This window comes from Choloepus didactylus, chromosome 8 (assembly GCF_015220235.1).
Source record: "Choloepus didactylus isolate mChoDid1 chromosome 8, mChoDid1.pri, whole genome shotgun sequence".
NCBI lineage: Eukaryota > Metazoa > Chordata > Mammalia > Pilosa > Megalonychidae > Choloepus > Choloepus didactylus.
Window position 1 is genome coordinate 23,954,403 of NC_051314.1, and position 15,092 is coordinate 23,969,494.

A 15,092-nucleotide genomic window follows, 5' to 3' on the forward strand; every position below is an offset into this window, starting at 1 on the left:
ACGACACCTTTAAAGGCTGAAAGAAAAAACTTGCCAACCTAGAATTCTATACCCAGCAAACTTCCATCAAAAACGGAGTTCAAATGAAGACTTCTTCAGACAAAAACTGTGATAATTCATCAAAAGAAACTCATACTAAAGGAAAACTATCAGATATTCCACAAGAAGGTGGCAAGTACAGCAATGCAAGAATGATGAAAAGCAACAGAATGCGTAAATACGTGGGAAAATTTAAATGAACAATAACCATAAAAAGAATACTCATAATGTCTTATAAGGTTTACAATATATTTATAGAATCAAAGTACACAATAGCAACACAAAAGGAGGGGAGAAAAACAGAATTAAAATGTCTGAAGATCCTTATACTGCCTAGAAAGTGGTAAAACCTCTAATTTATGGTAGATTTGAATAAATCAAGGATGCATCTTAAAGTCTCTAGAGTAACCAGTAAAAGACTAGTAAAAGAATACAAAATTAAAGTAACAGAGGAGAGAAATAAAATGATAAAAATAATCCAAAAGAGGGCAAGAAAGGAAAAGAGACACAAAACAAGTGAGACAAATATAAAGCAATGAATCAGACAGTAGTTTTAAATCCAAGTATATCAATAATGACTATGTCAAATCGTTCAACTTAAAAAATGAAGATTATCAGACTGGGGGAACACTGCTACTTACCGGAAAGAAGCCAGAAAATCTTAAAGTAAAAGGACCAAAAAAGATATACCATGCACACATTAACTGAAAGAAAACTGGTATGGCTATGTTAATATCACACAAAAGAGACCCAAGGCAAAAATCTTTACTAGCGGTAAAAAGTGGTATCTCATAATGATAAAGTTCAATTCACCAGATGATATAATCATTCTAAATGATATACACTTACTGAGTCTCAAATTACATAAAATAAAAATTGACAGAACTACAAGGACAAACAGACAAATCTACAGTAATAGTGGGAAATTCTAATTCAGCTATCTCCATAACTGACAGAGTAGCACACAAAATAATTAACAAATGTGACCTCTTTGAAATATACAGAACAACACAACAAATGCAATATGGACACTCCATTATTTTCAAGTATATAAAAAATGTCTACCAAAATTAACCACAGACTGGATCATAAAGAAAATTTCAACAAATTTCAAAACACTGAAATTATTGCTAGAAATCAATAATAAAGGTAACTAGGAAATCCTCAAATATTTACAAATTAAAAAATCCCTTTTAAAATACTCCACAGATCAAAGAAAAAATGACAATGAAAATTTTAATACATTGTAAATAAAAGATAATGAAAACACAACATAACATTTACAGAATGCAGCTAAAAAGCCATGCTTTGAAAGAAATGTAGAGCTTTAAAGGCATGTATTAGAAAACCGAAATTAATGAGTCATACACAGATCATCCAAATATAACCAACTCAATTTCAGTATCTGTTTAAAAAACAAAAACATATTCTATTATTTCCCAGTTCTTTCTAAGTCTCTATAACTTCTATAAATCGAATTAATAAAGAAATATCCCCCAAAATATTTTAAGAAGATATAACTACCTGTATAAAAATATTACATCTATTGATGAGGTCTTCAGCAAATTTATCCATCCTCTGTTCTTTAGATAAAATAGATTCCATTTTCATCATCCACGAGCTCACAAAAACGTAGTAAGACTGTACATCTCTAACAAAGAAAAATATTGGAGTTACTCAGAACAGGAAAGAAAATTTACTTCCATTTCTTCATATTGATATCTTTGCATATCTCCCTACAGCAGCTATTTCATTTTTCTGGTTTTCAAAAAAAATATCAATATACAATTTACACACTCAACAAACATTCACTGTGTACCTATACAAGCCAAGCACTTTTTCTCACATTGGGAACAAAACAGTGAAAACAGCAGTAAACAAAACAGATAAAAATCCCTGCCTTCATAAAACTTACATTCTAGAAATGAGAGTTCTACAGCAAAGAAATCAATAATTAAAATCTATAGGCAGGGGGATCCAAGATGGCAGATTAAGAGAGACAGAGCAAAATTCTCTTCAATGAAAAACACTAGATAAAAGATGCAGTGCTCCAGAATAGCAGTTCCAGGGTTCCACCAGCTGGGCAGGGACTTCTACACCCATAGTGACTATGTACTTGGAGAAACAGATGACTGTGTTTGGAGATGTGTGAATGTTAGCTCCGGAAAGCTGCCAGGGAAGAAGCAGCCAGAGTTGCAGTCAAGCACAATGGGGAGAAACCCAGAGAAAGAAAATGAAAGTGAAAGGATGGAAAAAAATATTCCATGCAAGCTACAGCCAAAAGAAAGCAGGGGTAGCAATATTAATCTCAGATAAAATACACTTTAAAGCAAGGATGTCATAAGAGACAAAGAAAGACACCATATACTAATAAAAGGGACAATTCAACAAGAAGAAATAACAATCATAAATGTCTATGCACCCAATCAAGGTGTCCCAAAGTACATGAGACAAACATTGACAAAACTGAAGGAAGCAATAGATGTTTCCACAATAATTGTGGGAGCCTTCAATATATCACTCTCTCCTATAGATAGATCAACCAGACAGAGGACGAATAAGGAAACTGAAAACCTAAACACTGTGATAAAGGAATTTAACTTAACAAACATAAATAGAGCATTACATCCAAATCACCAGGATATACATTTCTCTCTAGTACTCATGGAACTTTCTCCAGAATAGAGCATATGCTGGGCATAAAACAACCCTCAATAAATTTAAAAAGATTGAAATTATTCAAAGCACATTCTCCGATCACAATGGAATACAACTAGAAGTCAAACACCATCAAAGATCCAGAACATTTACAAATATCTGGAGGTTTTTCCTAAACAATCAGTGGGTTAAAGAAGAAACTGCAAGAGAAATTGCAAAATATCTAGAGAAGAATGAAAATGAGAGCACAACATATCACAATTTATGGGATGCAGCGAAGGTGGTATTGAAGGGGAAATTTCTAGCTCTAAATGCATACATTAAAAAGGAAAAAAGAGCTAGAATCAAAGAACTAATGGAACAACTGAAGAAGCTAGAAAATGAACAGCAAACTAATCCTAAACCAAGTAGAAAAAAAGAAATAACAAGGATTAAACAGAAATAAATGACAAAGAGAACAACAACAACAAAAAAAAAAATAAAGAGAATAAATAAAACCAAAAGTTTGTTCCTTGAGAAGATCAACAAGATTAACAAGCCCTTAGCTAGGCTGACAAAATGAAAGAGAGAAGACCCAAATAAAAAAAATAATAAATGAGAGAGGGGACATTACTGCAGATCCCAAAGAAATTTTAAAAATCGTTAAGAGAATACTATGAACAACTGTACACCAACAAACCAGATAATTTAGAGGAAACGGACAATTTCCTAGAAACACATGAACAACCCAGACTGACCAGAGAAGAAACAGAAGACTTCAACAAACCAATCACAAGCAAAGAGATCCAATAAGTCATTAAAAGGCTTCCCACAAATAAAAACCTAGGCCAGATGACTTCACAGGGGAATTCTACCAGACTTTCCAAAAAGTTTGGAAAACCAGATAAAACCATTCTAAGATAGATCTAAGATGGTGGCATAGAGAGGAGTGGAAGCTAAGTAATTCCCCTGGAACAACAAAAAAAAAAAACAGCAACAATTAGTAAATAATCCGGAATAACTGCGGGACGACAAACGTGACTGTCCACTCATCATACACCAACTTGAACTGGGAGGAATGCCCAAGATCACAGCATAAAATCTGTAAGTAAAAACTGTGGATCCAAGCCAGGAGACCCCTCCCCCCACAGCCCAAGCTGCAAAGCCTCGTGGTGCCAGAGAGAAGCTCTCTCCCAGCAAGCAAATACAGCTCAGCTGAGCTCCAACTGGGGTTTTAATTAGCGAGTGTGAACTGCTCACTATGAGCTACGAATCCCCAACAAGCAGACAGAGGCTTTTGGTGATGACTGACCTTGGAGAGCCAGAGGGTTGCCATGGACTAGCCCTGAAGAGAACTTTCTGTTCTTTTATCAGGTCAGTGGAAAAAGCATCAGCCATTTTCAGTTCCCAGTGCTCTGACCCAAACAAGGGTGGAGTTAGCACAGGCAGAGAGAGACCACTGAAATGCTAATGACCTCCCCCAGGTGGTCTATCTTCTCTAAGAGGAAAGGGTTGGGCCCTTTCCATTCAGAACCAGACCCTAGAGCCTGGGGGAAAACAGCCATGGGCCACACCTCCTTACACCAGTCTAGAATTACAGGCTGACAGGTGCCACCTGGTGAGCAGAAAAGCACAGTGACCTGCGGCATCACAGGGTGGAGCAATTTTCTAAGACACACCCTCAGGGAAACCAGATACTGAATAGTTCTTCCTTCTGGGACCAGAGCCCATTCTGGTCTGGGAAAACCTTGATTGGGTAACCAAGGAAACCATGCCTAGACAACAGAAAACTACAACCTACACTAAGAAAAATGAAGTTATGGCCCAGTCAAAGGAACAAACTTACACTTCAACTGAGATACAGGAATTGAAACAACTAATAATAAGTCAATTCAAAAAGTTTAGGGAAGATATGGTGAAAGAGCTGAACTGTATAATGAAAACACTGGACGTACACATAAGGTAGAAATTGAAAGTTCGAAAAACCAACTGGCAGAATCTATGGAAATGAAAGGCACAACACAAGAGACGAAAAGACACAATGGAAACATACAACAGCAGATCTCAGAGGCAGAAGAAAACACTCAGTAACTGAAGAACAAGACACCTGAAAGCCTACACACAAAAGAACAGATAGAGAAAAGAATGGAAAAATATGAGCAATGTCCCCAGGAACTTAAGGACAAAACAAAATGAAGGAATTTATGTGTCATTGGTGTCCAGGAAGGAGAAGAGAAGGAAAAAGGGGCAGAAGAAGCAATAGAGGAAATGATCAATGAAAATTTCCCATCTCTCATGAAAGACATAAAATTACGGATCCAAAAAGCACAGCACACCCCAAAAAGAGTAGATCTGAATAGGCCTACGCCAAGACACTTAATAATCAGATTCTCAAACATCAAAGATAAAAAGAGAATCCTGAAAGCAGCAAGAGAAAAGAGATCCATCGCACACAAAGGAAGCTTGATAAGACTATGTGTGGATTTCTCAATAGAAACCATGGAGGCAAGAAGGAAGTGGGGTGATATATTTAAGATACTGAAAGAGAAAAACCACCAACTAAGAATCCTATATCTGGCAAAACTGTCCTTCAGGTATGAGGGAGAGCTTAAAATATTCTCTGACAAACAGACAATGACAGAGTTTGTGAACAAGATAACTGCTCTACAGCAAACACTAAAGGAAGCACTGCAGACAGAAGGGAAAAGACAGGAGTGAGAGGTTTGGAAAACAATTTTGGGAGATAGAAGCACAGCAATGTAAGTACACTGAACAAAAATGACTGTGAATATGGTTGAAAGAGAAAGGCTGGGATCATGTGGGACACCAGAACAAAACACGAAAGATAAAGACTGGGACTGTATAACTCGCGGAAACCTAGGGTGCTCAACGATTGTAATAAAAGGTACAAATAAATATATTTTTAAAAAAAAAAGGACTGACACCAATCTTACTTAAACTCCTTCAAAAACTGAAGAAAATGGAACACTACCTAACACATATTATGAAGCCAACATCACTCTAATACCAAAACCAGGTAAAGATGCTACAAGAAAGGAAAACTACAGGCCAATCTCCCTCATGAATACAGACGCAAAAAATTCTCAACAAAATAGTTGCAAATCGTATCCAAAGACATATTAAAAAAATCATACACCATGACCAAGTGGAGTTTGTCCTAAGCATGTAAGGATGGTTCAGCATAAGAAAATCAATCAATGTAATACAACACGTTAACAAATCAGAAGGGAAAAATCAAATGATCATCTCACATGCTGAAAAAGCATTCCACAAAATCCAGCATCCTTTTTTGATATAAAACACTTCAAAAGGCAGGAATTGAAGAAAACATCCTCAATATGATAAAGGGCATATATGGAAAACCTACAGCCAGCATAGTCCTCAATGGTGAGAGACTGAAAGCCTTCCCTCTAAGATGAGGAACAAGACATGGATGCCCGCTGTCACCACTGCTGTTCAACATTGTCCTAGAAGTGCTAGCCAGAGCAATCCGGCATAACAAATAAAAGGCATCCAAACTGGAAAGGACGAAGTAAAACTGTCATTATTTGCAGGGAAAACCCTGAGAAATCGACGACATAGCTACTTGAGCTAACAAACAAATTTAGCAAAGTAGCAGGATACAAGATTAATGCACATGAGTCAGTTAATGTTCCTATACACTAGAAATGACCTAAAAGACACTCAAGAAAAAGATTCCACTCTCAATAGCAACTAAAAATCTAAAGTACCTAGGAATAAACTGAACCAAGGATGTAGAAGACCTATACATAGAAAACTACATAACTTTGCTAAAAGAAATAAAAGCGGACCTAAAAAGATGGAAAAATATTCCATGTCCATGGACAGAAAGGCTACATGTCATTAAGATGTCAATTCTACCCAAACTGATCTACAGATTCAACACAATTTCAATCAAAATTCCAACAACCTGCTTTGCAGACTTGGAAAAGCTAGTTGTCAAATTTATTTGGAAGGGAAAGATGCCTCGAATTGCTAAAAACAGCCTAAAAAAGAAAAATGAAGTGGGAGGACTTACACTTCCTGACTTTGAAGCTTACTATAAAGCCACAGTAGTCAAAACAGCATGGTATTGGCGCAAAGATAGACATATTGATCAATGGAATTGTATTGAGAATTCGGAAATAGACCCCCAGATCTACAGTTGACTGATCTTTGATAAGGCCCCAAAACCCACTAAACAGGGACATAACAGTCTCTTCAACAAATGGGGCTGGGAGAACTGGGTATTCATATTCAAAAGAATGAAAAAGGACCCCTACCTCACACCCTACACAAAAATTAACTCAAAGTGGATCAAAGACCTCAATATAAGAGACAGTACTGTAAAACTCCTAGAACATAATGTAGGGAAACACTTTTAAGACCTTGTATTAGGAGGTCACGTCTTAGACCTTACACCCAAAGCATAAACAACGAAAGAAAAACAGATAAATAGGAACTCCTTAAAATTAAAAGCTTCTGTACCTCAAAGGAATTTGTCAGAAAGGTGAAGAGGCAGCCAACTCAATGGGAAAAAAAAAAAAATTGGAAACCATGTATCTGATAAGAGACTGCTATCTTGCATATATAAAGAAATCCTACAACAACAATAGTACAAACAACCCAATTATAAAAAGGGCAAAGGATACGAAAAGACATTTAACTGAAGAGGAAAGACAAATGGCTAAAAAACACATGAAAAAATGTTCCTCTTCACTAGCTATTAGGGAGATGCAAATTAAGACCACAATTAGATATCATCTACACCAATTAGAATGTCTGCCATTAAACAAATAGGACACTACAAATGCTGGAGAGGATGTGGAGAAATTGGAACTCATATTCATTGCTGGTGGGAATGTATAATGGTACAGTCACTCTGGAGGACAGTCTGGTGGTTCCTTAGAAAACCAGATATCGAGTTACCCTACGATCCAGCAATTTCACTTTTTGGTAAATACCTAGAAAATCTGAAATCCATGATACAAACAGATATTTGCACACCGATGTTCACAGCAGCTTTATTCACAACTGCCAACAAATGGAAACGATTCAAATATCCTTCAACAGATGAGTGGATAAACAAAATGTGGTATATACACACAATGGAATACTACACAGCAGTAAGAAGGAACGAGGTTGTGAAACATACAACATGGATGAACCCTGAAGACATAATGCTGAGTGAAATAAGCCAGACACAAAAAGAGAGAAATTGTATGCTACCACTAACGTGAGCGCTGCAAAAAATGTAAAACAAATGTTTTATACTGTAGAATGTAGGGGACCTAGAGATACACAGCAACTAGTGAAGGGGGTATGACAATCTAATAAGAACAGATAAGTTATTGAGTGTAATCTTAATGTTATGAGAATGCTTAGGAATGACTATGGTTTGTTAATTTTCTTGGGGTATAGTAGGAACATGTTGGAAGCAATGCAATTATTTTAGGTTATTTGTTTTTCTTATTCCTTTATTTTGCTTTGTTTTGTTTGAAATGCTTTTTTTAATTTTTTGATAAAGTTTTAAAAAATAACCATAAAAATAAAATAAAATAACATCTACAAGATGTCAGATAATGGGAAGTGCTACGGGAAAAAGAAAGCAGGGAAAAAGGATACAGACTAGGGTGGGGGAGCGGGTACAATTTTAAATAGATTGGTCAAAGAAGGCTCACTGAGAAAGTGATTTTGAGCCAAGATGAAGATGGAGTACAGAAGCAAATATCTGAGAGAAGAAAATTCTAGGAAAGTGAATAACAAATGCAAATGTCCTAAGGCAGGAAGTGTGTCTGGCATGTTCAAATAATAACAAAGAAGTCAGTGTGACTGGGGCAGGGATGAGAACAGAAAAGGAAATCAAACAGGTAAAAGGTTGGAGGAGGGGTTTATTTAAGGCCTTGTAAGGACTAAGGACTTGGTGAGTGAGATGGGAAAACCAGTCGAGTTTGAGCAGAGTGATTTGATCTAACTTTGATTTTAGGAGAATCATTATCACTTTGGCTGATAGATTGAAAATAAACTACAATGGGGATGAAGGTAGAAGCATGGGAAAACTTAGGAAGCTACCATAATAATGAAAGAGAAAGAGGATGACAACTTGAACCAGACTGGGTACAAGGGAGGGGTCAGAATGTGATTATAAAAGCTAACATTTATTGAATGCTTACTACTTGCCAGCCAGTGTTCTAAGGAGTTTACACAAATAATTCACTTAATCTTCACAATAACCTTATGAGGTAGATATTATCTACATTTTACAGAAGAGGAAATTGACACACAAAGTGGTTAAATAAAGCGCCCAAGTTCATACAACGAGTAAGCAGCTGAGCTAAGACTTAAGTCCAAATCCAGGAAGCTTTCCCATCCTAAACAGACCAAATCGATACATATAATTATCTACACTATACAGAATGCTTACAAACACTAAATTGGTCTATCAATACATCTCAACCCAGATAATGTCATCTAATACAAGAACTTTTGACTCACAATCTGAATTTAAGATATACTTTATCTTTTTTTTTTCTTTTAAAAGGTAATTGTACAAAAAATGGGTAATTCCCTTTTGTGGAATTTGATATTACTCTTTTTAAAAATCTTCTTCAGTTAGATAGGGTAAAGAAATGTGCCATTATTGCCACAAAGAATCAGCTAGAGAATAGCTCTTCAAAGCAAGGGACTGAAGATACTCACTTGATCAAGATTAGAATCCCACAATGTGGCTGCTGGCTAGCTGTATTGGTGGGCAATCTGTCAATCTCAAGAATTCAGTCTAAAGAGGGATTATCCCCAAAACCTGCTTTAATAAATGTGCTTGGGGAGGTAAAACCTTAGAATCAAATTTGAGAAAAATTGTTTCTGCAGAGTCTGGATTTTAATAGACAAATGACACTAATGGTTATACTTTTGGCTTTGCCTCAAATGGTACTGAAATGTATTGCCTGACTTGTGAATGATTTGATTTAAAAGTCTGACACAGGGAAAGAGGGGAGTCCTAGGGCAATATCTCTACTTTTGAGGAGGCTGTGATCAGGACTCAACAGGGACATACTGCATAGGAGGGAACAAAAAAGTCATGAACAAGAACCAGAAGGAAGAGCCTAGGCTATGGAGCACTCCCTGATATCAACCATGTCAATAAGATTATGAAGAAGGTGAACATGTAGATTCAGTAAAGGGCATTCGGTCAGTTTTAGATCAGAATACGCAGGATAAAGGAGAGGTCTGTTAGTTCTGCCCATCACTCTTACATCTAGGATCTTTTCTCTTATAAATGTATAAAAATGAAACTGCTTCAAGTTTTACAAAACAAGTTACTTGACAGAGAGAGTACAACAATGGTTAAGGATTCTGTCATGCTGTCAGCTTCATTTCAAAGCACAAAAAGAAAAAAACACTAAGGGGAAAAAAAAACAATTCTCTTGCCCCAATATAAAGCACTAATTAGTGTTAATACCTGTATGTCAACGGGGAGTTTAAAACAAAGGTTCATACCCCTATGCCCCAAATAATATTTTCCAGTGTCAAAATGGTTACGAAGAAAAAGCAAAATATAGCAAACCACAAACCTTAGGCCCCAGTCAAGGGGATAGTTGGGGCATTTGGCCACATGGAGTCTAGCATATGACATGGGAAGAAGGAAAGTACCCCCACACACACTGCTTCCTCTTCACTTACATAATGATCTCTCGAGCCAGACCTTGAGACAGCTCTTGGTCAAAGCTTATCTAGTCACACCATTTCCCCTCTCCTAAGTTTTGCTTTAATGGAGTATTTTAGGTTTCTTTGGCAGAATTGCAGGGTGAATGAAAAAGAAAATAATTCCTTCAGCTCTGTGGACCTCTAAGTCATTCTATAAGTATAGCTTTGGAATCCAAGAACTTGGAAACATAAAATTTTATCATGTGGGGGATCTCTAAGGTCAACTGATTTCATCTCCCATTTAATAAGACTCACTTCAGAAAGCAACTTTGACTGATGATCATGGATATTCTACATACATAACTATTGCAGAGGCTCTCGAGTTGGATTAGCATGGGTTTGAATCCCATCTCTGACACTTCTTTTTGTGTGACCTTGGACACTTTTTCATTTCTCTAAACCTCATTTTTCTTATCAGAAAACAGGATAATAATAGTACTATAGAGTAGTGGCTAATAGCTTGGGCTCTAGAGTTAGACTGCCTGGCTCTGCCACTTACAAGTTGTTTAAATTTAGGCAGGTTTACTCTCTCTACACTTCAGTTTTCCCATCTTTAAAATGGTGGTAACAATGGCATATAATAGGATTTTCTGATGATTAAAGGAGATAACATATGTGAAGCTCCTACAATAGTTTACTGGCTTATAGTAAGCACTCAGTAAATACTAGCTGTTACCTCCTAGTATTTCTCACATGAGAAGACTGTTATAAGGTTTACATGAGATAATGTGTGTAAAGCCTTTAGCATAATGCCTGGTACATAGTTAAGTGCACAGTAATGCTGACAATTATGATTTTACTATCTTTTATCTTCATTTTTGGTTCGAGTTCAGCCTTCTGAAGCCACAGAGATAAAATCTGTTCCCTTTCAACCTGATGCCTCTCAAATATTTATTAAAAACCCACCACATCATTCCTCAGATTTCTCTTTTAAAGGCAAAACTATATATATAAAGACTCTTTATTGAGTCCTCAAAGGGTATGGCTCTTAGATTCTCAGACTGTGATCAACTTTATCTAGGGACACTACAGTTTGCAGCCCTCTTAAAATGTGACACCACCAAACACTAGAATTCAACAGAATTCCAGGGTACTAACAATTCCCATGACCTAGATACAACAACCAGATTCCTTAGCCTGGGTACTATGCACTTATTAATGTAAGTTAAGTATAGGTATTTTTAGCAACTGCATCACACTGTTAAAGAATATTAAGCTTCTGATAACTAAAATACCCACTTTTTTTTCACTTACTACTACTAAACCTGATCCCTGTCTTTCCATCTCATATTGTAAACTAATCTCTTTAATTTAAACCTAAGCTTATTTCCTTTATCCCTTCCCAACTTAGTCTGAGGATATATTAGAGACCTCTGAAAGCTCTGCCATTAGCAGTCCTGCCTGATTTGGGTTGTTGTAGTTTTCCACTGACTTTAATCACTAGACACAGAAATACTAAAAATCACTCTAGGAGATGTCCTATAATCCAGACATAAATCTCATCCCCCACTGTACAGAAGCAGCCCAATTTCCCTTTGATAGTCAGGATCGAAAGAAAGCAGATAAGTATCCCTATTACGCCTTTAACCATGTCACAGAGAAAATATGTGACCAGCACAGAGCCAGTGGCAAAGTCAACTTAAAATTTTCATCCAGGTCAATGTGATTATAGCAGCATACTCAAGTAAAAATGTAAATTAAGTTTAATTGCTGAAGCTGAATGATGGGAACATGGGAGCTCTTTATACCAATTTCTCTATTTTGTCTATGTTATTTTAAAAGTTAAACAAAAATTAGGACATAAATGTCAGAAGAAACAAAGAGTTAAAAGCGTTCACTTGAAGAACAGGACTGCTATACAGAGAGGAATTGGACAGGGGACAAATATTTTTCACTTTAAGCCTTCAGTACCTTTTGACTTTTTAAGTATGTGCATGCATTACTCTGATAAAAATAAAAATAAAGGGAAAAAAAGGAAACACTTTGAGTTAAAAGTCCTCCAGAAGTCATCATGGACACAGTATTTTCAATGTCATCAAATTACATCTTCTACAATCAAAGCAGACTTCACTTTATCGCTTTATTTAGACAAAAAAATATTTAATAAAGCTGATAAAATGTACTTGTATATATACATACACTCAAAAAGTATAATTTGTCGGCATCTTAAGTTTAAGCTTAAACATTAAGGGAAAAAAGCTCATAATTCTCCCGGAAAATAAATCTTCTAGAGATTGTCCAACCCCTTCTCTGGTAATGAGTAATAATATTCAATTGTAATAAAACTCCTTTCCATACATTTACAAAGAGTTGTAAACACAAGCTATCTTAATGTGTTCATTATGATTGCTTATAAACCTACTTTGTAAGTGACTGAGCTTTCTGCTGCAGGAAAGTATCCCTGTGCATTTTAATGGCTTGAAGACTTTTTCTGTCTAGAAGTTTGGCAGCTGCTGGCATTTTCTGGATCAGAAAATTATCAGGAAACCAAATAATATTAGCAGTTAGAGTGATGGCTGGTACCTAAAATAGTAAAGGTAAGGGGGGAAATCATTAGGTATAGGCTGTATGATAAGCTGTTCAAGAGTTCTACAATACACAATAGAAAACAGTTTTCATTTCAAGAAAATATAGCCACAAAAAATACTCATTAATATATCACAAGACAAATATTTTACTATATCACAAATTTCTATATCTGGTATTAAGCATGAAAATAATTTCATTCTGCCTAACTATTAAACAACAAATACATACACATACACATGGATTTTCAGATGAATAAAAATATGCAAAAAAAATAGAAACTTATAGCACCTCATGACCCTGACTTTCACTTTACATTAATGAAAAAATAAAAAATAGACACCCAAGACAACTGGGTTCTCATGGTCACATATCACATGATTCTATATACAAGCTAAATTTTCAATTCTGAAATCAGGTGACACATCATGGAAATAGCAAAATGTAGAAATATATTATTTTAAATTATTTCTACTTCAATAATGAGAATGAGGCAAGAAGAGGAGGAGAAAGTACAGAAGAAAAAGAAGGAACAAGAGAGGGAAAAAGTAGTATTGGTAGCAGAAGTAGAAAATTAATATACTGGAAGAAATTGAAAAATGCATACCAGTATGTATTTATAGAAAATAACATTACCGGTATTTTCATTTAATGTTATTTATTTTTGGAATAGCTGAATTTTAAAAATGAATATTATTAAATTATAACTTTTGTAAGCAGGAATAAAATACTTTTTTAAAAATATCTACTTTTATACAAAATCTTTTTATTTGATCAAATTGAAAAAAATAAAAGTTCCAAGTACTCACCTTCTTACAAATGTCCAATAAAGATTTATAAAACTTTTTATCAACAGTTCGAAAAATCTGAAAGTGCAATACAAAGAGTCCACAAATTCCAACGTACTTGTCTCTCTGGTCAATTTCAGAAGGTTCTCCTTATAAAACAGTAACATGAGAGAAAAGCAAAACAAATATTTAAATTCTGCTTTCAAGAAAATGCAAACTTCATAAATAAAAACCAAAAAAAAATGCATTTTACATTACCAAGTTTGGCTTCTACATTTGCAAAAATTGAGCGAATACTATGTGCAAATTCTTCAGCAAAAGTGCTATTTTTTGAAACAGATACTCCTCCATTGAGAGAATCAAACTGCTGTTCTATACAGGACTAGACAGGAAACATGTGAAGAAAAATTTAGACTCTTATTAACAAGATAATGAACAGACCCAGTGTATGATAAACTTCTACCTTCATCATTTTAATTTTACTAAAACTGAAGCTCAACTTTTTACCTTAATCCAAGCTTACATCTAAATCCTTGTTAATGGAATATGTGTATGTACTTACATAATTTGAGTACCAGTTATGTGAAAGTAATAAAACTGAACCAAAAATCTTATTTCTGTGTGAAGAGATGCAGAGATGCACACAGGAATGCTCAGTGATGAAATAAATTTATTTTAGTACATTAACAATTTAAGCCAAAGCACTTTTTAAAGGAAAACATGGTAAGCAGTATTCTCTAAAAGCGTCCTACTATAATTCTGAGCTGGTCAACTAAAGTAAGCGCATTTGTTATAGCCTGATACAGCTATACTTACCTGGAATATCATTCCATCAAATAATTGCCCTTCTAGCTTCAGCAAGAACTTTTCAAATGGCTTTAGTTTTTCTTCCTGAATCCCAAATTTTGAAGGATTGTGATGGACAGATTTCAGTAACCTTGTGGAAGAATAGGAGAAAGAGCTTATATTTGTCTATTAAATTCTTAAATTAAAATTTCCCCAGAAATCAAAATTCTATATTTAAGATTCATTTGGATTTACACATTTGAAAATTTGAGCAAAAACAATCCTAATATACTTAATTTCATCATATCTTTTTAAATCATCTTCAAATCAGATGCCTAGTACTCTCCGTACATACCAGGCATTCAGTGAATTGCTTATAAATTAAATAAAATAAAACACCTTCATCTAAACAAATCTTGCTGTACATAAAAAAATAAAACTGAGGTCAGGAGAAAAACTGTCATTTGGATAAAACACAAGGAAAAAAATAAATCCTAGTTCTAAAGGTAGGCAAATGAACATCCTACTATACTTTAAGAATTAGAATGCCTTATACCAGTATACAATAACCTCAAACAAACTCATCTG

At 35.2% G+C, this 15,092-nt stretch overlaps 1 protein-coding gene across 1 annotated transcript in view; it reads right to left on the reverse strand.

Annotated features, from left to right (window-relative positions):
• WASHC4 (WASH complex subunit 4) overlaps positions 1–15,092 on the reverse strand; it is a 143,127-nt gene that overhangs the window by 83,659 nt on the left and 44,376 nt on the right. The window contains 5 exon segments of the mRNA XM_037847856.1: positions 1,564–1,690; positions 12,767–12,927; positions 13,740–13,867; positions 13,977–14,100; positions 14,535–14,655. Of these exon segments, the coding sequence (XP_037703784.1) occupies positions 1,564–1,690; positions 12,767–12,927; positions 13,740–13,867; positions 13,977–14,100; positions 14,535–14,655 (661 nt within the window).